The sequence below is a fragment of the Camelus ferus genome, chromosome 11 (assembly GCF_009834535.1).
Source record: "Camelus ferus isolate YT-003-E chromosome 11, BCGSAC_Cfer_1.0, whole genome shotgun sequence".
Lineage (NCBI taxonomy): Eukaryota > Metazoa > Chordata > Mammalia > Artiodactyla > Camelidae > Camelus > Camelus ferus.
This window is the reverse complement of record NC_045706.1, coordinates 12,639,382-12,664,450: the sequence shown is the minus strand read 5'-3', so window position 1 is coordinate 12,664,450 and position 25,069 is coordinate 12,639,382. Positions and strand designations below refer to the sequence as shown.

General features: G+C 34.7%; 1 protein-coding gene across 3 annotated transcripts in view; it reads right to left on the bottom strand.

The window, feature by feature from the left end:
• The window catches only part of PDZD8 (PDZ domain containing 8), an 80,660-nt gene that overhangs the window by 34,024 nt on the left and 21,567 nt on the right, over positions 1 to 25,069 (bottom strand). For all 3 annotated transcript variants that reach the window (XM_032490810.1, XM_032490811.1, XM_032490809.1), the window contains 2 exons: positions 12,748 to 12,873; positions 2,436 to 2,538 (listed from right to left, as the gene is read on the bottom strand). In XM_032490810.1, the coding sequence (XP_032346701.1) occupies positions 2,436 to 2,538; positions 12,748 to 12,873 (229 nt within the window). The remainder of the gene's footprint in view (positions 1 to 2,435; positions 2,539 to 12,747; positions 12,874 to 25,069) is intronic.

Here is a 25,069-nt window from a genome sequence, read left to right as displayed (position 1 = left end):
AAACTTATCACTTTTTAGTATACTTATTTTTTAATGATGTACTTTTTTCTAGACAAATTTGCAGTATATCCCAAATTATCAAATACTATTCTGTAATGCTTTATATAGTCTTGAAGAACACTCTAATTCTCCTCTCTAGAGTTATTAAATACAGACATATATAATTTCATGCCTGGAGACACTTAAGTGCTGCTGACATTTCTGACACCAGATGTAATCAGTAACCTAGAGTTCTTTCTCCAAAACTAACATATGCTAAGATCTAAAATTATAACTCAAGATTAAAATCTTACTAACCTTTGCTATAAAATATTAAAGCTGTCTAATCTCATATCTTTGCAAGTATAATAAAGGGAACTGAAAATGCCAATAGCAATGGCAGGTTATGACCATTTCATACCCAGACAAAATAATACTGCTTCTTCATGTATTTATTTCAGAACGAATTTTACTGCTGGTTATTTTATTTCTCTGAGGAGTTGCTTCAAATTGCTTGAGATGTATCTTAAAGGAAAGGAGGGGCATGAACAACCATGAAAGAAAGAGGAGACTTTCCTAAAAACCATTATTTTGGCCCTGTCATTCCCATGCCCCAAATCCCATGCTCCCTACTACTTTCATGCATTCAAACTGTGTGGATCAGTCCATCCTCCCTCTCCAGCTTACCTCTACCTACTTTCCCACATTCATCACATTACTTTATGTATTCCAAAAGGATTTCATACTGCTCAACTTTTATGTAAGAACGTTTACAACAATTATTACATAGAGAAATTGGAAACAATTTAAAATTCAAAGGAATATCGATAAAATACCATATAACCATTAAAAGTCATATTCTTCAAAAGCATGGCGATATGCTTATGTATCTATTTTAGAAATTGAGAATTGTGACTATTTTTTAAAATGCTATGAAGAGTAACAGACTATCTTAGAAATACCAAAAAGCACATTATAATTACTATAAAACAGCTAGGTAGTATAGTTCAAAAGTACATATTCACCAGTATAATGAAGACATAATAGATAGTTTTCCCAAATATTGGCTATAAATAATAATCATAGGGTTGGCTATACTGCCACCAAGAGTTAAATGTAATAGAAACAGCTAAATATTTAACTTATTAAATACACCTTTAAAGAACACAACAATAATTTATTCCTGCAGAAGACTACTGATGTACTAAATAGATCTTACCTCATAATAGACTAAAAGTAACTCTAGAGAGGTTTGAGGTTCTAAGAAGCACTCTTGGAATTTTATTATTACCAAACTTTTAATATTTCAGTATATGCTTAGTAAATGAAATAAATTTTCTTAAAAAATTTTTAAAAGCCTGTAGCTTCCTTTAGGGCACAGACTTTTTTTTTTCTTTCCTATTTTAGCCATAAAATTCTGGGATTCTGTTTTCATTGTTAAACTTTATGGGCTTAATAAAGAGATTCTGTACACAACATTCTGATAAATGCTCTAAAGTCTTTAATAGACTATTAAATTTATGCAAACCAAGAAGCATGTCAATTTACTATTAAAACTGCTATGCAGAATATTCAGAAAACACCAATTCAGCTTTGGAAAAAAATTAGCTAATAACTAGTGACAATTTTTACTCATTTAGGAACAAAAGAACTCAAACCCAAGAATCCAAACAAGTCCAATTAAAACATGCTGAGGGTAAAGCACTGTTTTTACTTATTTTTAATCTTAGCACTTAAAATATTTTAAAAGCCCTTACATTTTTTCCAAAGTCTTAACAATTTAATGACAGTCTCTTTTGAGAGAGATCAAAAAAGAAACCTGAACTCTAAGTCCTTCACACACCAAAAAGTATGTCCCAAATCCATCTCCTTCTTTCCATTTCCTTGGCTAGCACCTACTTAAAGTAGCCAACATCTCTCCTAAATGCCTCCTAACTGATCTGATCTCTGTAGGTTTACCCTTGTCTTCCTAAAACCCTTTCTCTCTATAGGCAGACAATTACCAAACCTCTTTCCTGTGACAGCACCACAAAAACAGGGTCTTTTCTTGTCTTGAACTGTTTCCCCAGCATCTAACACAGTGCCTAGCACAAAGTAAGAGCTCATAAAATATCTGATGAATGCTCTGAATTTACATGCTAAGGTGTTTAGAATCGTTTCCTTCTAATTCCATAACTATGAAACAATTTTAAAGTTTTAAAATGAAAATTAGTCAGACAAGGTTTCTTATGCAAACAAGCAATTAATAGTACAGTTTTATGTGATTCATTTTATTATGGATATTTTGCAATAAGACTAAGTTAAGAGCTATTCATAATTATTTACACAAAAATAACTCTAGGATATAGAAATGTTAATAAAACATGACCAAAAATAACTCAGGACATAGAAATATTAATAAAACACGTATCGAATACAAACTTTATACAGATGTAAAAAACACAAATCCATTTTACCGTCTTAATAGAACTTCTTTGTTTTTCTTCCCAAACACCACTGCTCAGCTCAAGTGTGCAATGAATATTTGCCTCTCTGTCATAGGACCCAAAAATGAGTAACCTGTAGTATAAAAATAAAACATGAGATTATAACACCAGTTATATGTATTAAAATTTTTCTTTCTGATCATTGTACCAAAATATAATAAATTACTCCATACAGAGAAAAAAATTAATCAAACACTTGGTACACCCTCTAGTGGAAAAGTGAAGCAAAACTAAAATTAGTAAAATCCCAGGACAAATGTTTTCAGCAGCTAAATCAAAGAAACAGAAAGTAGTATCTATCCATCTATCCATGAAATAAAAAATTCCACCAGATATCTATACACAAGAGCTACAGATTTTCAAATCAGGCTGTTGAATTTAAAAAATAAGTTGCAGAGTGATGCTTATAGTATGATACCATCTCAGTAAACATTAAACACACACAAAATAGTACAACATAATTGCTTATGAACACACGCACACATACACAAACTTCTCTGTCTACTAATGTGGCCTTGTACACACTATTTAACTTCTCTAAATCAATCTCTTTCTCTGGAAAATTCAGGGCAAATAAAGTACTTAACCTCTTAAAGCTATTGTGAGAATAAAAGACGATGCATGTAGGCATTTAGCATAGTATCCAGCAAACAGTCAGTACTCAGTTAAGTGTTCATTATTTCTATTATCTTGAAAACAATTGTCAAGGGATAGTTGTATTACCTGATTTCACTGTTTAATACTCAGATCTAAAAAGGAAATCTTGGGTCCAATCTTGAGATGATATAAAGCAGTCCTTACTGAAGGAAGAAAATGTTACCCATATGTTCAGCTTCTACATTATCTACCTTCTAAGGCAAAACATAAGTCTGCCAATATTTTTTAGGAGTAAGTTTGGGAATAACTTTAGCATTAATCAATATTTTGATTGCTACTCTATTACTTCATCTCTACATGAAGATCATAGGATAAGAGTAAGATAATGAAATAAAAGATAAAAGACATTAGAGTAATAAGAGAAAATTGTGTCCTAAGAATGGAGAACTCAAGCAAATCACGTTCATACCCCTCATAAACCAGCTTCATAAACTGAAAAGCCTGAATAAACTCATGGCGAAAAAAAAAAAAGTCCCTAAATTTAAATAATTTTTAATCTTAAAAGGAAATTTAAACTTACTGCTTAACCAAATACATTAGGATTCATAATTATAAAACACTAAATTAAATGAGAATTTTCATTCATCAAAGCTCTGCTGCCACCATCCGTTCAAAAGGAAAAACTACCTAAAGGCCTTTACTGTCATGCAGAGCTAGTACTCCTTTACTGTATGCACTGGCTAGTACTCCAAAATTCTCAACAGATAATACAGGATTCAGGAATGAGAAAGCATAATTCTTGGAATCCTCCCCAGCGATTTTTCTGGCACAAGGGCACTGTCCAACCTGAGCCTAGCTCAGGGCAAGGGCTGTAGGAAAATGGTGGTGTAATTCGAGCAGCAGAAAGTTGAAGCCTTATGGATCGCACGTATTAAGAGGACAGAGTGCAAAGGCAGAAGAGCAGCTAGAAATTATGGGGAAATCCCTAGGAGCAAAGAAACCACAGAGAGGGTAAGTCCTATCGCTGTTCAAAGGCTCAAACGGCTGACTGCTAAATAAAGGAGACCCCCAGGGCACCAGTCTAAAAAGGCAGCAGTGGGAAGACAAAGACAAGAACATAAATATATGCTACTACTGGGAAGACGGGGAGGGTGGGAAGAGTAAGAAGACAAAGTCTGCAATTGAGACTAGGCAAGTTACCTGCCAACCAGAACATAAAAAATCAGTCACCCTCAGAACATAATAGAATCCAGGGTTGCTACCACTCATTGTCTACAATGGTCCAGTTTTCAAGCAAAGAAAATAGGAAAGTACAGTCAATGGTTGACAGGACAGGTAGTGGAACAGAAATTGACACCCAGTGGGCCCAGATGATAGATTTGACAGACTAAGACTTCAATGTAGCATTTATACATATTTTTTAAAAGAAAAAAATAGTACTCAAAGAAATGAACATCTTGTTCAAAGAATTAAAGGAAACATAATAATGAGTGAAAAGACAGGGAATCTCAACAGAGAAATGGTAATGATACAAAATTAATCTTTTAGAGCTGAATAGCATAATAAATGAAATTGAAAATTCACTAGATGGGCTCAGTAGCAGACTGGAGATGGCAGAAGACTCAGTGAACTTGAAGGTAGATTATTCGATCCAAGCATATGGAGGAAAGAAAACAAGAGTTTAAAGAAACAAACTGAACCTCAGGGACCTACAGGGAAAATGACACAGCCCAACGTGTAATTTGAAATCCCGTAAGTAGAGGTAAAACAGAAAAAGGTTGAAAAAAATATTTGAAAAAACAATGTCCTTAAACTTCCCAAATTTGATTGAAAACATTAATGTACATATCTAAGAAGCTCACAGAAAGGAAAGCAGGAAAAAAAAATCACCTCTAGAAATAGTCAAAGGGCTGAAAGCCAAAGATAAAAGTGAAAACTTGGAAAGCAGCTACAGAAAAATGTGTTACACACATGGAAGAGGAACCATAAGGTTGATTGCTGACTTCTCATCAGAATATGGGATTAACATAATTAAAATATTGAAGGAAAATAATTGTCAACGTAGACTTCTATATCAAGAAAACTATCCTTCAAAATCCAAAGGAAAATAAATTTCTAGATAAACAAAAACTGAGAGAACTTGCTGCCAGTAGATCTAAATAACAAGAAATGCTAAAGCAAGTTCTTTAGGCTGGAAGGAAGGGATACTAGATGACAACTTTGATCTAAAGGAAGGAATGAAGAGCAAAAAAATCTTAAATATATAATAGATGTTTAAAAAGTTTCTCTCTTTTCTTCTTTTAATTTCTTTAAAAGACACATGACTTTGTAAAGCTAAAAATAACAGTACTGATGGGTTAATAACATATATAAATGTAATGTACAGGTTTCTCCTGCTAGCCAAAATTAGAGCATTTCTATGAAATCTTTTATAAGCAAAAATGGTGTAAAGTGAAGAAGCAATTACCTTAGGACACATCTTGCTAATAGATGTACAAAATAAATCAAGGTAAAGCACAGACACTCAAAGTTCAAAGCTATGGCAGCTTGATGCTGAGATTCTGAGTGTAGTTCACAGGAAAGGAGCTTGGTGGTGCCACTCTTACTGTTGCTAGGGTTCACAGCTGCCTCTCTAAAGGCTTGCTGTAAAACAAAGGCTGTATGACATGTTCTCTTTTCACTTTTTGTAGAAGGGAAAATCTTTGGATTTTTTTCAGTTAGGGAAAACAGATGCCAATGTAGGTCCTTCATAAAAATGAAGCAGCATAAAGCAAACTTTCGAAAAGTGGGGGATACCTGTATATGACAACACTAATGATGTGGGTCTAAATGGGAATAGACTATTGTGAGGTCCTTGTAGTTTACCGGAAGCAATACAATGTTAACTCTAAGTAGATTGGTTTTACGTTAAAGATGCATACTCTAATCCCTAAGCAACAACAAACACAGTGTAAAGCTATAGTTAGCAAGCCAACAAAGGAATCAAAATGGACTATTAAAAAATATTTGATTAACAAAACAGGAAGGATGAAAAGAAGGGACAGAGGAGCAAAAAAAAAAAAAAAAAAAAAGATGAGAAAAAAATGGCAAAATGGCAGACCTAATAACAACCTCATTAATAATTACATTACGTGTAAATGAACTAAACACTTCAATGAAAAGGCAGAGATTGTTAAGACTATACATAAGAGCAAGAACCAACTGTTTGTAATATATAATACACTTTAAATATAAAGACACAAATAGACTGAAAGTAAAAGGTTGTAAAATACATATATATCATGAAAACAACATAAGAAAGTTGTAGCAGTTGTGTCAGTATCAGATAAAATTAATACTTAGACAAGGAATATCATGAGACAAAGAATTATACTCATTAAAGAGTCATTATGTCAAGAAGAAATATGTACCTAATAACCAAATTATTTAAAAAAAAAGAGATAAATTCATAGCCATGGTTGAAGATTTAAACAAACTCATTCAGTAATCGACAGAACTAGATAAAAAAAAATCAGTGAAGATCTGAATGACAGTACTGGCAATCTTCATTTTGTTTTAACTGCATGTCAGAATTGTGTCCCTGCTTTGCACTGTTCTGACAGGCAAGGTTTTGGTTAACACAGTGTCACTCTGAGTAAGGACAGTCTATATATATTTTTGTATAGTTTGTTTTGGAAGCATGTTAGTGCTCTACATATTAATAAATAAGAATCAAAGATAGAAAGGCAGGGGCGGTACCTGGAGACTGAAATTGAAAGCAAAATGAAACAAATAAATCCAACTATATATTTCAATATTTCAATGTGAACATAATCACACTGAAGGGGGAAAATTATTCTAATTTATGAATATAGTACTTGACCATATGCCCTCCATCTTGGGTAGGGTAGGGGAGAACTATAAATAAATCCTGAATTCCTTTTAGTAAGTATGTTCTCTCTACATATATGGACAAAGCAATTCTGAAACCATTTGAGACGCAGCACAAGATTGAGCAAATGGGTCAAAGTGCTGATGTTATTGGGAGCCAGTGTTTAAGGGGCATAAAAATATGAAAGGGGGAAGAACCAAGGCAAGGAACAACTCTAAGAGGATGAACTGGAATTGGAAGTTATCAGGTGAACTCATGATTTCTATATGTGTATGTGTACATATGTATGTATATATTTATAAATGTCTACACATACACATTATTTCCTAACTTTGTCCACTGAAAGGCCCAAAGAATATACGAAGTAACAATGAACATGCCCAATACCCAAATGTTGATTACTAATATCATTCTCTACTAAAAGGAACCAGAACTCTTTGCAAAAATAGGCGAGTCTAGGGCTGTGACAGGGAAGATACAAAATGAACCTGGAACAGCTTGTTATATATATGAGAAAATAATGAAGACCTCAAAAAATAAAAAGAAAAAAAGAAAAGAGAAAAAGGAAGAGGGAGAGAGAGAGAAGGAGGAGAAGGAGGAGAAGGAGGAGAAGAAAGCAAATGAAAAAGGCAGGGTCATGTCACAAGCATACAGGAGCCAGTTTGAAGAGGCTCCTAGTGGCCAGATCTGGCACCAAAATAATTAAGGATGGTAAAGAATTATAACCATTGGGGGGGGGGGGGGAGAATTCATGAGTCCATGCTGTTGACAGATATTTTCAGAATATGGAAGGACTCCTGGTAATAATAGTAGAATGTCAACTGCTTTGGTTTTCTGTATTTGTGTTAACATCAAAAAAATTTTTAAATGTATTTTTGGAACCCAGTAAAACAAAACAACACTCTAAAAGCTGCTGAGAAAACACAGGCTTTAGAACAGTGTAAGTGTGACTCAGTGAAGAACTGACCTTAATTAGAACTTCCGTCTATAATTAGGACAGACTATCCTAAATACACCACTTAAGAGTACAGAACCCTCACACAACAAAACCTTATAGGCTTTGCCTTCACTGAGTATAATCTTTGTTTTTCAAAAATGTAACTGGTTGATAAAACTAAGGAAAACAAGAAAAGAGAAGAGAAATGGTATTTATTACATTATTCAATGCCTTTGACATAAAGATGTAGGTGACAAATCCCTCCTAGAATTTCTAGAATTTGAATTTCGTTTCCCCTGAAGAACATGCACAGTTTATCAAGAAATAAAAAGTAAGAACTCCATCAAGTTTCCTTTGCTGCCAGAAAATTGTTCTTCTCTATATAGTATTGTTTTTTATTTATCTTCTACATAATTGCACATGGGCATATGTTTTCTTTGCAAAGACCTAAAATCCTTTAAGATAGAAGATGGACTACAAATTATAAATTTAAAAACAATGATCTTAACATGATTGCAACAGTAATGTGAAATAATTTAGTCTTCTAATAGCAGTACTACAAATACAGCAATTGAGTTCTCTGGTTAAAAAAATCAGCTTTAGTCAATGCAAGAAAAAAAAGCAACTATTCAGAATGACTGCATTTTAAAAATTTGATAAAAGAATATTGTTAGAACCAATTTTTACAAACAAAATTGTGTTTCTACCCCCAAGTTTTATTTGGGAAATTGAAAACTATATTTCATATAATTAGAAAAGAACTTCCCTTTACAGTGAGTGTGAAGCCCGTTCAAATTAATAAAATTCAAATTCCAGTTCTCACAACCAAATATATAAAAAAGACAGTTTTGTTTAAAGATTGATAAATACTATAATGATCATACTGAGACATAATAATAGAAGTTACCTCTACTGAAACCTTACTATGTGGTAGGCACTGTGGTTTATTTACCTATCTCCAATCACATTACCATCAAAGTAGCACCCTTGCCCGTTTCACAGATGTGTAACTTGCCTGAGAACATATAACTATAACGGCACATAGCTAGGATGTGAACACAGCACTTTCTAACTCAAAAGCCAGTATTATTTCCACTTCATGTTGCCTTCTGAAGCATAAATCTTCCAGTTGTACAACAACTCCAGAATTTTCAGTAAATAGTTTCCTATGAATACTTCTAATTTGTTTCCTCATTGGCAAAATTCACTCTTAAAGCCTTATACCAGCTAAGCCTGATAAAAAGTCTTCAGATTTCTCTGTAAGTCTGAAATTACTTCAAAATAAATAGTTAAAAAAAGTTCTCATGAAAACTACTTTATTATTTCAAATTAAACAGTTTAAAAAATAAAAAGAAAGACGTCCTCACACAAAACTATGATTGTCTGTAGGTAATGAGTATGATGTTCCATTTCATGGATTTGGGGAAAAAATTAAAGTTACATTCTTTTTACCTGATTCAAGGTCAAGCTCTAAAACAGTTAAGAAATAAACGTTCCTAAGAATATTAAGCTAAAACTATAACAACACTAAATGACCATATGACATTATAACAACTTAGACATGTTTAAATAGGTCTCGCTCAAGCAGGAGAAATGTGAACACGCGTGCCTAACCGCTAAAAATAGTAAACTTCAACTCATGACAGCACGCTAATTCAGAACAACTTTATCTACATACATACAGATGGTCTATAAAAATGACTGGTTTATGTGCTCTCAAAAACATGTTCATTCTAAAACTTTCTCCTATTTCTTTCAAACCTTGTCATATCTCTAAGTTAAGCAGTCATGATAAAAAATATCTCAAGAGGTTTTAAGCCTTTAAGTTTCCAAAACTAAAATAAATGATAAGCATTTTTTGTCCTGTCTCCAAAAAGGGATGAACTGTTATTTTCTCTACACTGTCATTTTCTTTCTATTTTAGAGATTACAATAAATCACATAAGATAAATTTATATTCAGAAGCAGGAAAAACAAGAATACTTTGACTATAGTAATATCTCCTCTTTAGCTTGAATCCTACAAACTTGGAATCTATCTGAACTGAGAGTTCTACTTTTATACTAAGAAAAAAGTTTAGAAGAAAAACAACATGTAAATAAGATCTTAATGAGAATATGAAAAGAATGTTTAGACTTAAATTTGAAGACAAAAAGCAGAGATGAGCTGAAAAGAGTAATTTATTCTCTCCTTCATTAACAATTTTAAGTAATCCTTAAACTGTATGAATAATAATACAACACCATAATACAAAGTAACTTTACATGGTCGAGTTTATAAAGACAGTGTCTAAAAAACTATTCAAATATTGTGTTTGTTCCCAAGATTAAGCTATCACCTGGGGAAGGATGCCGGCAACATAGCATGCTTTCCCGTTCAACTCTTTAGAAATACTGGTCTTTATTTTTAAATTTTCTCACCAGGGGATATAGTCACAAAAATTAAACAATATTATGAAAGCTTATAGTGAAAAGTCTGGCTCACACTTTCACCCTTGTCCATCATCATCATTAACCTAGCTCCCTCCACCTTTTTCCCTGTAACATTTTTTTTTTTGGTTTCTTGTATATTCTTTCAGAGATTCATTATACAGTTCCTTATTAAAATAAAGTAAGATACAAATACTTCACAAATTGTAATGCTTTTCTTTGTGTCATTTATTTCAATTCAACATGACCTAAATAAACGCCTGACATTACTCTCTCAGTGCATCCATGCAGTCGTGGGTTCAAGGCTGACAGTGAGGCTTTAAGTGAGCAGTATCTCAGATAAAGCAAGAGAATGGGGAGCAAATGTGACAACAAAAGCTAATGCTTAAAAAGCCACGAGCAACAGACATATGATCAATCCGCAATCCCACCCACAACACCAAGGCAAAAGAACTAGTTTTTGAAAGTTCCTAGCAAAGTACCTATTACACATTTTATATACTGTATTAAGCAAATACCTGTCCAATGAATCAATCGGTCACCTTCAAGGCTATCTTAGCAGGTTTGGAGATGGTTGGGTGAATAGGTATCTAGGAATTTATCTAGGAATTAACAGCAGGAGAGTCAAGAACTTTTGTCCAAAGCTGCCCTTCAAATGTTTAGAAGTTGCTATGATTATTTTGGAAAAGGTAATCAATGGTATGATTTTAATGCCTATAAATCTACAAGAAAATTCACTGGAAGTATCAGTCCAAAATTTCTGTAGACACAGGCGACTTGAAAATGTCCTTCCAAATGTTAATATGATGAGCCCAAATTATAATTAGATATTTAATGCCCATGTTTATCAGAGCATATTAGCTTACGTACTTCAAATTAAGACCTTATGTAGAACCATATTTTTATTGTATGTATCGTTTTACTATACACAGTCCCTCTTATACAATTTATAGCATATTTAGTCTTTCTTTGATACAGTAATCCCTTTTAAATGAGACTTTCTGACATAATGGTGCATAATACTGAGTCACTCCAAGACTTAAAAATTTTTTGGCATATTATTAGTATACTCAAAAATAACCTCACTATTAGCAAGGATACAAATACATTAGGTATAAAATAAATAAAACCTCTGCACTCAAGCACTTATTTTTATTATAAGCTGGAAACAAAAATAGAGTGATTAAGCGTCAAGTAAGTGGTCACAGAAATGTAGCATAAGGACACTGTATTGGAACGATCAGGAGACACATTAAGGGGGCAGCTTTTAAGGTGAACCAAGAAAAGCTGGTTTCAAGGAACAGAAAATGGTGTAGGGCCTTCAGCCAGGAAAACAGTGGAGCGTCAACACAAAGAGCTTGATATTTTAAAATATCTAAGGCAGGAAATGTTAACTATGGTCTATGGGCCAAATCCACTCCACTGTTTGTTTCTGTATGGCCTGTGGATTACCAATGGTTTTCACATTTTTAAATGGTTGAAAAAAATCAAAAGAAGAGAATTTTATAACACATGAAAATTATGAAATTCATAAATAATTTTTATGAGCATATGGCCATGCTATATCTATTCATTTACCTATAGTCTGTCTATGACTGCTTTTACACTACAAGGCAGAGTTAAGTACTTGCACAGAGACCATGTGACTCATAAAGCCTAAAATATTTACTAACTGGCCCTTTAGAGAAAAAGTTGACAACCTCTTCTTTTAGGAAGACCTATGTGGCTGAGGCACTTGTGAGTGAGGGACTGGGTGGAGAAAGAAACTCGAGAGGTAAGAGGGGCATGCAGGCCATGGAAAAGATTTGGGTCTAAACTCTAAGAGGAATATTCTAAGGGGAAGTCATTAAAATTTTTTAAGTGGGAAAGTGACAATTAGATATATACTTTGAAAAGCTCATTCTGGTTGTTACACTGGTAACCAGTGTTCGAAGATAAGTTGAGAGGCTAGTGTAGTAAGTAATTTAAGCGAAATATGAACACAGCTTAGACTTATGGGGATGGAAAAGTAAACTAAGGAGGCTGGGCAACAAGATTATTTCTGAGATTCCCTTCCAACTCTAAAATTTTAAGAATCAGGGGTTTACAAGTCTTGTTTTGCAACTTTCCAGGATATTTCCAATTATCACAAACAATTCTCAAAAGTGTTTATGCTATGAACAGCTTTCTAATAGTTAGTAAGAAATATGCCAACAGAGCATTACACATTTTAAAAGTCTGGAAATTACTGCAGAATAAATGATCCCATTAGAATGCTTTCTAAAATATAGTTTATACTTTTTGAAAGTTGTAACGGATTGCTTTTATGAAATTTATGATTAAAGAATTTTCAGACAGTACAATATAAATTAACACAGAGGAGGAATAAACACAAATACTGACTGCTTAAGTAAATTTTCACTGCATTTTCTTTCCCATAATGTAGTGATGACAAAGCAAAGAACATACCTGCTACATTCTAACAATGTAACTTTGAGGCGGCCTTCAGTAAGTGCCCATTGTTGTATATGGATATGCTCTTCTTCATCTTCTTCAAATCCTTGCGAGGTTTGGAATGGGAAAAACGGCTTAAACCTGACGAAAGTAAAGATAAGTCTAAATCTCTGAATAATAAACACCACAGTTTAAAACATAATAACAAAACCTACCTGTAGGAAAGCAATACAAAACAAAATGAACACCTAATACTGCATGTGCCCTACAGAACCAAAGCTTCCCACACTTCCCCATAACTAGCAGCAGATGGCACCCAGACCTCCTGTTTTTTTGGCATGCCCTCATTGACAAGGCAGGACACCAGAACAAAGGAAAAGAAAATCTAAAGGCCATCAGTAGGTCCTGAAACTTGGGTAGGGCAGTATTCTTTCTGGACCAGATGGGAAGAGTCTTCCTACAATAAAATATTAAAAGTCAGAATGCACTGTTCCAAGGAAACAATTTAATTGTATAGTGATTAGTATATGATAACTATAAAATAATAGTAATAGTAATAGTAATAATAATAATAATAATAATAATAATAATAATAATAATAATAATAATATAACAACAACAACAATTAACAGCAGCAAAGGTATGTATCAGAGATGTTTACTATTTGCTGGTCAATGTGCCAAAAGCTTTACATGCTTTATCATATTCAATGCTCACAATCCTGAGGGGCAATATTATTAGCCTCCCTCTCCAAATGAAAAAAGGGTTAGAAAGGTTAAGGAATTTGTTCAGCATTATACAGTAAGTGGCATAATCAGAATTCAAGCTAGTATGACTTCTTCAAAGCCCAAACTACGTAACACTTCAGTTACCTATGAAATTATTCAGGCTTTTATGTGCTCATTGTTAATACTCTTGGTTTTTATGGAGAAGTTTCAGTTACAAACTATAGGCTTAAAAAAACTTTAATTTGAAACATAATCTGTACTCATCCACGAAAGCAAAGGACAAAGAAAATGAGAGAAAACTGGGCTTGAGGGCCTGCAGTTTTCAATTCACTTTAAACACTGTCACTAGATGACATTTGTCTGCTTAAAAAGCTTTAATGCCTTCTCACTAACCACACACTAAAAAGACAGTCAAAAGTTCTTGGTCTCACTTTCAAGGACTACCATAATTAATCTTTTCAATACTATTTTTCCTCATTAGAAACCTTCCAATCTAGGCAGTCACCTCATGTATCCAGAGGATACCCTGTTTTCAAGTATTTCGTACCAACAGGTTTCCCCCTACTCCTCAAAGCTTATCCAAACCCTAAACACGTTCTATAACTGGCTTTAGGTCCCAGATCGCAGCAGACCATATATACTGATTTCACTCTCTTATTCTTGCTGTCACTTAAACTGCTGGGCATTTATGTCTTGAAATCTCAAATGCAATCTGGTCTCAAAACTGTCTGTACCTTTCACACACACTCTCAAGACTGAAGTATGTGATGAGCTGATTTATAAAAATCTAACATTAAAAGTGAAATAAACATTTAGAAAATATGACAATTTATACTGAAAGATATGAACAGAGGGGGAGAAATACTGTTTTACAGTGTCCAATGAACAGGATCAAAGAAAAGACTTTTTAGGGAAAGCTCATTAGGTATACAGATAATGCTCAGTGCTTTTCTCCTGCTTCTGAACTAGATGGAAAAAAGAAAGCCCCCTTTGGTTTTTAATTTCCATTGAAATCATTTGATTCACACAGTCTGGCACCAAATTTTTGAGAAGAAAAAAATTAAGAACTATATCTATCATATTAATATAATGTTGTAGTTGAGTGTTTTTAACACATAAGGCTCCTGAAGAACATATAACTCTGTCATTGGATAAAAAAAATCACAAATATCACTATATACACTAGCAACTTTGAATATAATAATCCCAAGTTTGCTAAATCACAGCTGTTTTATTAATCAATTTTTCTTGTCAAGCATAAAGCTGAAATTCAATACAAATCTTTTTGGGTGTGACTTCCATGTTGTATGTAGTAAAATCTAATTTGGATTTAGTGATGCTTTGGGGGGGGGTCTCCTAAAAGAATTTATGCATAAAAATAAACTAAAATCGGAAAAATGTATTCCATTTAATGTTTAAAATTAAATGTTTAAAAACAACACACTAAACAGTGGGATAAATCTATTTGTTCAACAAGCTAATAAACAGAACCCACACATTCACATTCTCTAAGAACACTTGGTTTTTCAAAACTTTAGTCCAAGCCTTTAAGTGTCTCATACCCATAAGGGAATCCTGACAGTGAAGGAGGCTTCTATCCCCCTCCCTTTCTACCCATCTTTTCACAAAATCCTTCAAAATTCATTAGCCTTTATCTCCTGTTGAACTATCAACTTAAAAATGTCAATGTTTTCTCTAGTTTTCAGAAAACTAGATTTTTACAAGCTACCTGTACTTCCTCTTGTAGAAAACTTTCAAAACCAACCTGGAATTCAATCAATGTGACATACCATGTTAACAAATTGAATAAAAACCATATGGTCATCTCAATGGATGCAGAAAAAGCTATGATAAAATTCAACATCCATTTATGATAAAAAAACTCTCCAGAAGGTGAGTGCAGAGGGAACATAACTCAACATAATAAAGGTCATATATGACAAACCTGCAGCTAACATTCCCAATGGTGAAAAGCTGAAAGCATTTCTTCTAAGATCGGGAACAAGACAAGGCTATCCACCCTTGCCACTTTTATTCAACATAGTTTTGGAAGTCCTAGCTACAGCAATCAGAGAAGAAAAAGAAAGAAAAGGAATCCAAATTGGAAAAGAAGTAAAACTGCCACTGTTTGCAGATGACATGATACTATACATGGAAAATCCTAAAGATGCTACCAGAAAACTACTAGAGCTTATCAATGAATTTGATAAAGTTGCAGGATACAAAATTAATATACAGAAATACGTTGCATTTCTATACACTAACAACAAAATAGAAAAAGAAATTAAGGAAACAATCCCATTTAGCACTGCAACAAATAGAATAAAATATCTGGAAATAAACCTACCTAAGGAGGCATAGGACCTGTACTCCGTAGAAGACACTGATGAAAGAAACTGAAGATGACACAAACAGATGAAAGATACACTGTATTTTTGGATTGGAAGACTCAATATTGTTAAAATGGCCATACTACCCAAGGCAATATACAGATTTAATGCATCCCTATCAAATTGCCAATGACATTTTTCACAGAACTGAAACAAAAAAATTTTTAAATTTGTATGTAAACACAAAAACCCCAAACAGCCAAACCAATCTTGAGAAAGAAGAACAGAGCTGGAGGAATCCCACTCCCTGACTTCAGACTACACTACAAAGCTACAAATCAAAATGGTATGGTACTGGCACAAAAACAGCCACACAGATCAACAGAAAAGGATAGGAAGCCTGGAAATAAATCCATGCACTTACGGTCAATTAATCTATGACAGAGGAGGCAAGAATATACATACAATGGAGAAAAGACAATCTCTTCAATAAGTGGTGCTGGGAAAACTGGAAAGCTACAAGTCAAAGAATGAAATGAGAACATTCTCTAATACCATATACAAAAATAAACTCAAAATGGATTAAATACCTAAATGTAAGACTGGATACCATAAAATTCCTAGAGGGAAAACATAGGCAGAACACTCTCTGACGTAAATTGCAACAATATTTTTTGGATCTGTCTTCTAGAGTAATGGAAATAAAAGCAAAACAAAACAAAACACAACAAACCCCACAAATGAAACCTAATTAAACTTAAAAGCTTTGCATCGCAAAAGAGACCATCAACAAAACGAAAAGACAACCTACAGAACGGGAGAAAGTATTTGCAAACAACGAGACTGACAAGGGCTAATTTCCAAAACATACAAACAGCTCATACAGCTCAATATCTGAAAAACAAAAAACCCAGTCAAAAATGGGCAGAAGACCTAAATAGACATTTCTCCAAAAAAGACATCCAGATGGCCAACAGGCATATGAAAAGTTGCTTAACACTGCTAATTATTAGAGAAATGCAAATCAAAAGTACAAGGAGGTAACATCTCACACCAGTCAGAATAGCCATCATTAAAAAGTCTACAAATAACAAACGCTGGGGAGGGTATGGAGAAAAGGGAACCCTCCTACACTGTTGGTGGGAATGTAAACTGGTGTAGCCACTATGGAGGACAGTATGGAGGTTCCTTAAAAAACTAAAAATGGAGTTACCATATGATCCAGCAACCTCACTCCTAGGCATACATCCAGAGAAAACTGTAATTCAAAAAGATACATGTACCCCAATGTTCACAGCAGCACTATTTACAATAGGCAAGTCATGGAAACAACCTAAATGTCCACCAACAAATGACTGGATAGAGAAGATGTGGTATATTACTCACCCATAAAAAGAATGAAATAATGCTCTTTACAGCAACATGGATGGACCTAGAGATTATCATATTGAGTGAAGTTACGTCAGATAAAGACAAGTATCATATGATATCACTTCTGTGTGAAATCTAAAAAGATACAAATTCTATTTAACCAGACTCACAGACATAGAAAACAAACTATGATTACCAAAGGGGAAAGAGGCTGGAGGGATAAATTAGGGGTTGGTGATTAACAGACACATGTTAGTATATATAAGATAGATAAACAACAAGGGCCTACTAAATAGCACAGGGAACTATATTTAATTTCTTGTAATAACCCATAACGGAAAAGAATCTGAAAAGAAAAAATATGTATGAATGTGTGTGTATATAGATATACATATACATACACACACACACATAAATATATATATAAAACTGAATCACTTTGTTGTACATCTGAAACTAATATTGTAAATCACTACACTTCAATTAAAAAAAAACAACAACTTGGGAAGATGTACTTCTATCATGATAGTATGAGAAGCTCCACCAACCTGCTCCCCCATGAACCTGGTGAAAATTATTTAAACAAAAATTAAAGCCTCTGCAAATGGTCCTAAAAACAAACAGCAAACAAAGAAAATTCTATTCAAGAAAATCCACAAAAATATGGCAAGAAAGGTGAGTGTCTGTGGTGTCTGAACCAAGACTGCTCCCTCCAACAAGCTCAGCCCGGAAGAGATAGACTGCTAAAGCCAAGAACACAGGCTGCCTCACCCCCTCTAGCTCCCTGTTAGAGGGCTTTCTTCCCAAAGGGAAGAGCAGGCATCAGTGTTTCTCATCTGGCCCTTAGCTACCTATTAGTAGGCTAAGTTCGGGGCAAGTGTGGTCAAGAGATTGGCAACTCCTTTCAATGACACAGTCCCCACCTGTGGAACAGTGACTCAACCTTGGGCCAAAAACACTAAGAAAACTGGGGCCTTGACTGTCCTTGACCTGGCTCATGTCACAGTGGTTCTATGCCAAGATGTCCTCAGGCTGCTACCACCTCTCATCCTATCTCCATCTAGCACCCAATAGTTAGAGTGGGAGTGTCATTCACAGAGAAACTTGCCATTGTCCCCATCCCTAACTCCAGAGCCCTGGCTCAAAGATTTTGCCAAGGGAGGAGAGGGAAAGCAGGCCATAAAACAGCTTCTAAACTCTTCCCAAAGGAACTGTTTACAATAGAATATGAAAAAGCTCAAATTTAAAAATGTTCTCATGAACAATGGAGGTTGAGATGAAAGGCTAATGGGAAGAGATTCATGGATTTAATGAAGATACAGCCTACGATAAAGGCTGCCTAACTTGCAGGAGAGAACCAGGAACTAACACAGCTGGGAGGAGCTTTCCTAGGGTCAAAACAAATATCAAACACTAACTTCAGAAACTACTCCTTCAAAGGAGCCACAATTTGACTGGATTCATTTTTAGAACAATTTGTGCCTCAGGGCATTGTTGAAAACAATAGGTACAATGTCAGAGACTCAACACTCCACTAAAATAATCCAGGCAAATGACTAAAAAACAAACAAATAACAAGCCCTGGGACAGCAGGACCAGTATCCAGAGTTGCTATAGTATATTATCTAAAATATTTGGTTCCCAACAAAAATTATAAGGCATACAAAGAAACAGGAAAGCATGATCCATAAAGCAGAAACAAAGCAGGCAAAAGAAACTGCCAGTTAGAGTCATCAGGTGTTGGATTTAACAGAAAAAGACTTTAAAACAGCTCTTACAAATATGTTCACACAAATTTTAAAGCATGATTGAAGAAGTAAAGGGCAGTATTATGATGATGTCACATCAAATACATAATATCAACAGACACAGAAATAATTTTAAAAACTAAGTGGGAATTCTGGAGTTGAAAAGTACAATAATCGAAATTTTAAAACCCACCAAAAGGGCTATGAACAGTAGATGTGAACTGGCAGAAGAAAAAGAAAATTGTGAATTTGAAGACAGAGCAACAGAGGTTATGTAAGAGGAACAAAAATGAAGAAAAATGAACTGAGCCTTAGAGAAATGTGGGATACTATTAAGTACACCAACATACACATAACAGGAGTGCCAGGGAGAGGGGAAAGAAAGAGAGGGGTAGGAAGGGGAGGGGAGGGAGAGGAGCAGAAAAAATATTCCAAATAGATACAGCTAATAAGCCCCCAAAGCCACAAATTATATAATTTCACTTATATGAAAATCCAGAATAGAGGAGTCAGCAGAGACAGAAAGTAATTAATAGTTGCTTAGGGTTAGGGGTGGTAGGTGGGTAAGAAGGATGATGGGTGAGGGTATGGGATTTTGTTTTTGAGGTGACAAAAATGTTTTAAAATTGACCATGGTGACGGTTGTACATGTCTGTGAATATACTAAAAATCACTGAATTGTAAGCTTTAAACAAGTGAACTGTATGGAATATGAATTATATTTAAATAAAGCTATTTTAAAAAAAATCTAACCCAATTATCTAGAGATAATTGCTCTTGTCATTGCTTTGATATGTAAATGTTTCATTAGACTTATCTGATTAAAGAATCAAGACAGTTGTATGACTTTTTTGAGTAATACAGAGTAACACTAAAACTAATTAGTATAGCTAACATTTTACTGAGTACTCACTATGTAAAAGGCATTACATTTATTAATTCTCACAATAATTCTATGAGGTAGGTACTATAATTAATTCCCATTTTGTACAGGAGGAAACTGAGACACAGAGAGGTTAAATAACTTGCTCAAAGTTACACAGTAAGTGGTGGAGTCAAGAAAATAATCTAAGCAATCTAGCTCCAAAACCCATGTTATTAATCACTGCCTCTTATAAGTTGTTAAAAACAGAAATAGTAGTTTTAAATGGTTGCTCCTAAAGAATGTGACTTAGGGGAGGAAAGAAGAGGGTTTAGGGAAGTAACAGCTGATTTTAATCATAAGTCCTATATTATACTTGATTTTTAAGTTATGTACATTAACTCAAATGAAAAGACAGACAATATCAAATGCTGAAAAGGATGTGAAATTGCTACCATGCTATTATAACTGCTTTGAAAACTGTGTGGCACTATCTACTATGCTTATGAATAGATGTGTAACCTATGACCCATCAATCCTACATATCTGATAAAAATGTGCGTAAATGTTTACCAAGACATGCATAAGAATATTTATAACAGCAACTGTCCATCAACAATAGAAGGGATAAACTGAGGTACTTTCCAGTGGAATGTATCATAGCAAATATAGTAAAAAAAAAAAACCACATCTATACACAATAACATGGATTAATCTCACAAATATACTATTGAGCCAAAGAAGCTAGAAAAACAATGAATGCATACACTATGGCTCAATTTTTATGAAGTTCAAAAACAGGCAACTCCCACCTCTCCCCAACACACATACAAAGCTACGGTGGTAGAAGTCAGGATAGTAGTTACTCTTAGAGCAGGGAAGGCGGCATATGAGGGACTTTTTGATTGCTGGTAATATTAGATTCCTTGTTCTGAATGCTGTTCTGTTCACTTTGTAAAAATTCATCAAACTGAATTTTTACAACTAGTGCACTTTTTGAGCAATGAATTATACTTCAGTAAAAGTTTAAAAGAAAAAACATGTTTAATTAAAAAATATGCATTACTTTGGTAACATTTTAAAAATACATATTTAAAATTTTACACCTACAAGAGGAGCCAAGCCTTCTTCTTATATATGGATCTGAGAGAATCTTTTTTAACATCTAAAATATGTTTTTGCTCTGACTGAGATGTTTCTTCAAGACTGCTCTATAAGCACCCTGAATGCCAGCTGGTGACATCTCCATCACACGGCAACAGTAATACTGTTTGCAAACACTGAGATCTTTAGAGAAAAAGGGTTCACTACAAACCCAATAAAAAAATATTCTGAAGTCTAAATCTACTCTTGACTTCAGCATGGGTTCTTGTGTCCTTGTCCAAAATAATAAATATGCTAGAGCTTTCAGCTCAATAAAAGGGAAAACTTTCTAACAATAAGAGCTAGTCAGAAAAGGACACAGCTGTCTCAGTGTACGGCATGCCTTCTGCCTCTAGAAATATTCAAGCAGAGGTTGGATGAGGCTTCGTCAAGGAGGGAAGGTGTTGTGTAAAGAATTTAGAATCATACCAAATTTAGAGATTTGAGATTTGATAAGAGATTTGATTCAGAATAATCAGGAGAGGGGAGTGTGGGAAGATACAGATGATCAAAAGTGGCCACAAGTTAATGATTATCTGGCTGCAAATAATGGGGGTTCACTGAATGATTCTCTTAACTTGTGAATAAGTTTGAAATTTCCCATAATGGAGAATTAGAAGAGGTTGTTTTGTATACCAAACAACTTTGGTTCCCCCTTTCTGTGTCCTTTCTCTTTTATACTTTCCTTAGCAACATCATTTCCTCTCACAGCTTCTATATGTTCCATACATTTATGCTTAAAAGTAAATGGAACACTTTCTTTCAAACTTGTTCCTCCTCTCCTGTTTTCTCTTTTTGGCATTTCAGACACTTAGAAACCTGAAGTTACCTTTTACTCCTCCCCTTCTCACAACCAATCAGTTCCACCTCCATTCCCCCAAATTCATGTTGCTAAAATGTCTCTTCTACTATTCTTCTGTGTTCCCAATGGCTTGGTTCAGGTTTTCAATGATCACTTAGAATTTTGTAATTTCTAAAGCCTCTTTTATTTTCTTTAGTAAAAAGCTACCTCACAGGACTATACCAAAGATTTAGGGAGTTCACACATGTGAAGCACCTAGAGTTCCTGTCATGTAACACGCACACAAATTCTGGTTTTCTTCCTTCTCTGCACTTGAGTCTCACCTAACTGGCTTCTTCACTGAATCCCTAAAGACATCATAAATGTCCTGATTCTGTTCCTTTGTTATTTCTTCTACCTACACTGTACTTTCATCTCATCTTCCTGTGCCTAAAGCTATACTATCCTTTAAAGTCAGCTTAAATGTCATCTCATCCCTTCAACAAATATGCAACAAAATTCTTACCTAAGAATAGAGAGACCAATCAGGCAGACACTCAGAGACTAGTCTTATTTCAGGCTCAAGGATACAAACAGCACTACATTCTGCCTGAGGAAGAGAGAACAAGCAGATACAAACAGGCAATTGAGAGTTCTGTGTCATTTCTGCCTTTCAGTCCGACAGTCTTGGCTCTCGCACATTACGAACTAGCAAACTAGATGTATTAACTAGATAAATCAGTGATGATCGTTTTCAAAATGTGTTTCCATTTATTATTCTTCTGAGGCACCCCAGTAGTCCTTTAAATAATGAGTTCTCCTGCTCTATTTAAATTTCATCACAAACCTCTACTAGCCGTAACTTGTATGGTACACGTTATTATGCAAAATACAGCACACTAATACAAAACTACATAAAACTAGAAAGAAAAAGTACAAGTGGTTAGAAATACTCTTAATTTTCTATATTGGTAAACCATGAACCTAAATTTCAAATTTTCAATTTACTTAAACAGTTCAACTGATATTACATGAAAAAGACAACTCACACACCGAGCCCCTCCACACTTAGCAAGTACGGCTATATTATTTTTTCTGAGAGATTGGTCTGCCTGCTAATCACCCTGATCCCGTACTTAGCCCCACAAGGTAAGCTTCTTTTCACTATTCAAGTTCTCCTTCAAAGTCACCTCCTCTCTAACCTTCCCCCCATCCCCCCCCCCCAATCTGGTCATTGCTTCCTCATCTGGGTTCTAAAAGCACTTCACGCACACTTCTGTGATGCCTCTAATCACCGTCTTTACGTGTCTGTCTCTCTCCAGCTCTCCCACACCACCCCTGCCTCCCACTGAACAAGGAGTTGCCTGAGGAGGAAACATATCTGACAGGCAGGACAGAAGAGTGGTTAAGAGCAGACTCTGGAGCCAGACAGCTTGGCTTGGGATCCCACTTTGCCACTTCCCAGCAATATGACCTTGAGCAAACTTCTTGACTTTAAGCCTCAGTTTCCTCATATGCAGAAGGCGGATAATAACTGCACCCACCTCACAGTGCTGTTATAAGGACTACATGAAATAATGAAAAGTTCTTACCGCCCCTCACTTCTCAGCTTCTTTTTGACAAGGTAGTTTACAGCAGTCAGGACTTGGTTCTGAATTGTGGGTCCAGCACTTAGGAGCTTTGAGACCTTGGGCAAGCTAATTAAACTTTGAGAGCCTCAGTCTCTTCATTGTAAAAGTAGGATAATAATTAGCACCTATCTTACAGGGTTACTGTAAGGACTGGATGAGAAAATTCACATAAAGCATTTAGCACAGTAAGGTGCTCTAGAAATATTTCCTATCAAACTTTCTACTTATCTATTTGAAGGCTGGTCTCCTACAGACATGTGAGACAGCAAATTTCTTCCCTTCCACAAGGAACCAGTTCAGGGCTCAACATTACCACGTTTGACGTTCATGGTTATAGCTGTTTGTCTTCCTTGGACTTCAGGTGGCCATGATTTCAGTCACCATACTAGCTGATTTTTTTTTTTAATTGTGTTCTTTGTGAGGATATGAACTTGTAAGTGCAAGAAAACAAATTAGTAACAGTCAGTATGCCTCCCTACCTTACGTATCACCTTCTGTGTCATTAAGCTTTTTAACTAAGGCTTATATTAAACTGAATATATTAAGCAACCGACTTAAGGAAACCCATAGAGAACTATTCTATTTATGGAATTCCTTGGTGTGCAATGGGCTGACAAAGTCCGTATCTGGGAAAATTATTTTAATTTCTGTACTCCTAGGGAGAAAAAAATATTCCTGAACAGTTATGTAACTAATAAGAACAAAGATAATAAATATTGTTACAAAAAAAAACCCCGCCCCTGCTCATCCATATACCCTCTACCTAATATAAAAGTTTCACTTTTATCCAAACTCTTAATTCCGCACAGAATTATCTACATCTAAACTCCTTCACAATTTTCTGAAGCACTGAACAAAAGAGTGATAATAGAGGCTGCAGGTCCCTCATAATAGAACTCAATAGCTGGTGACTCAAAGATGAGTCAGTGTTAACTGATATCATCTGCACGAGAGAGAAAGTATCAAATGAGATAAGTTGCTCAGGGAACCAAGTAGTTCTCTTGACCGTGTCTGGTAAGTCTACCTTTTTATGTTCATCACGACCCACAATGTGAAGGTCCATTACCATAGCCTATGGTCAATTGAACCGCAACTCTCAGCTTTCACAAAGGTTTAAAAAAAGGGGGGGGGGAGGTGGGTGGGCAGAACCATGATAATTGTCCTCAAATCCAAATTCCTATTTCTCTCTACCAGATTCCCCAACACATGCCTTTGAATAAGAGAATATAAAAATTACTTTATACAATTCTAGTATGTCTATAAATTACATAATACTTTCATATACATCCTTGATTCTCGTAACTCTTAACAATGTACATTATAAGTCTTATTTTACATGTGAAAAAAACTAAATATGGGGCAATTCAAGTGGCTTTCTGTGATCACACAGTAAATGGTACAGTCAAAACTGCAAGACATCCCAGCCCTGTACTCCTTACAATACCAGTATGTACAAGCAATACTAAAGCAACGGAAAATAATGTATGTATTTAATATTCATTACAGCTGACTCAGAAAGTGAGGCAATAGGGGTACCTCCTTTACATACGGAAAAAATAAATAAACTTCAGGTTAGACCAGTGGTTCTCAAAGATTCTGTTCACAGGACCTCTATACATTCAAAAAAATTATTAAGGACTTCAAAAAGCTGTTGTTTATGTGGGTTACATCTATTGATATTTACCACATTAGAAATTATAAATAATACTTTTAAACATAAGAATATACAAGCTCACATTCCAC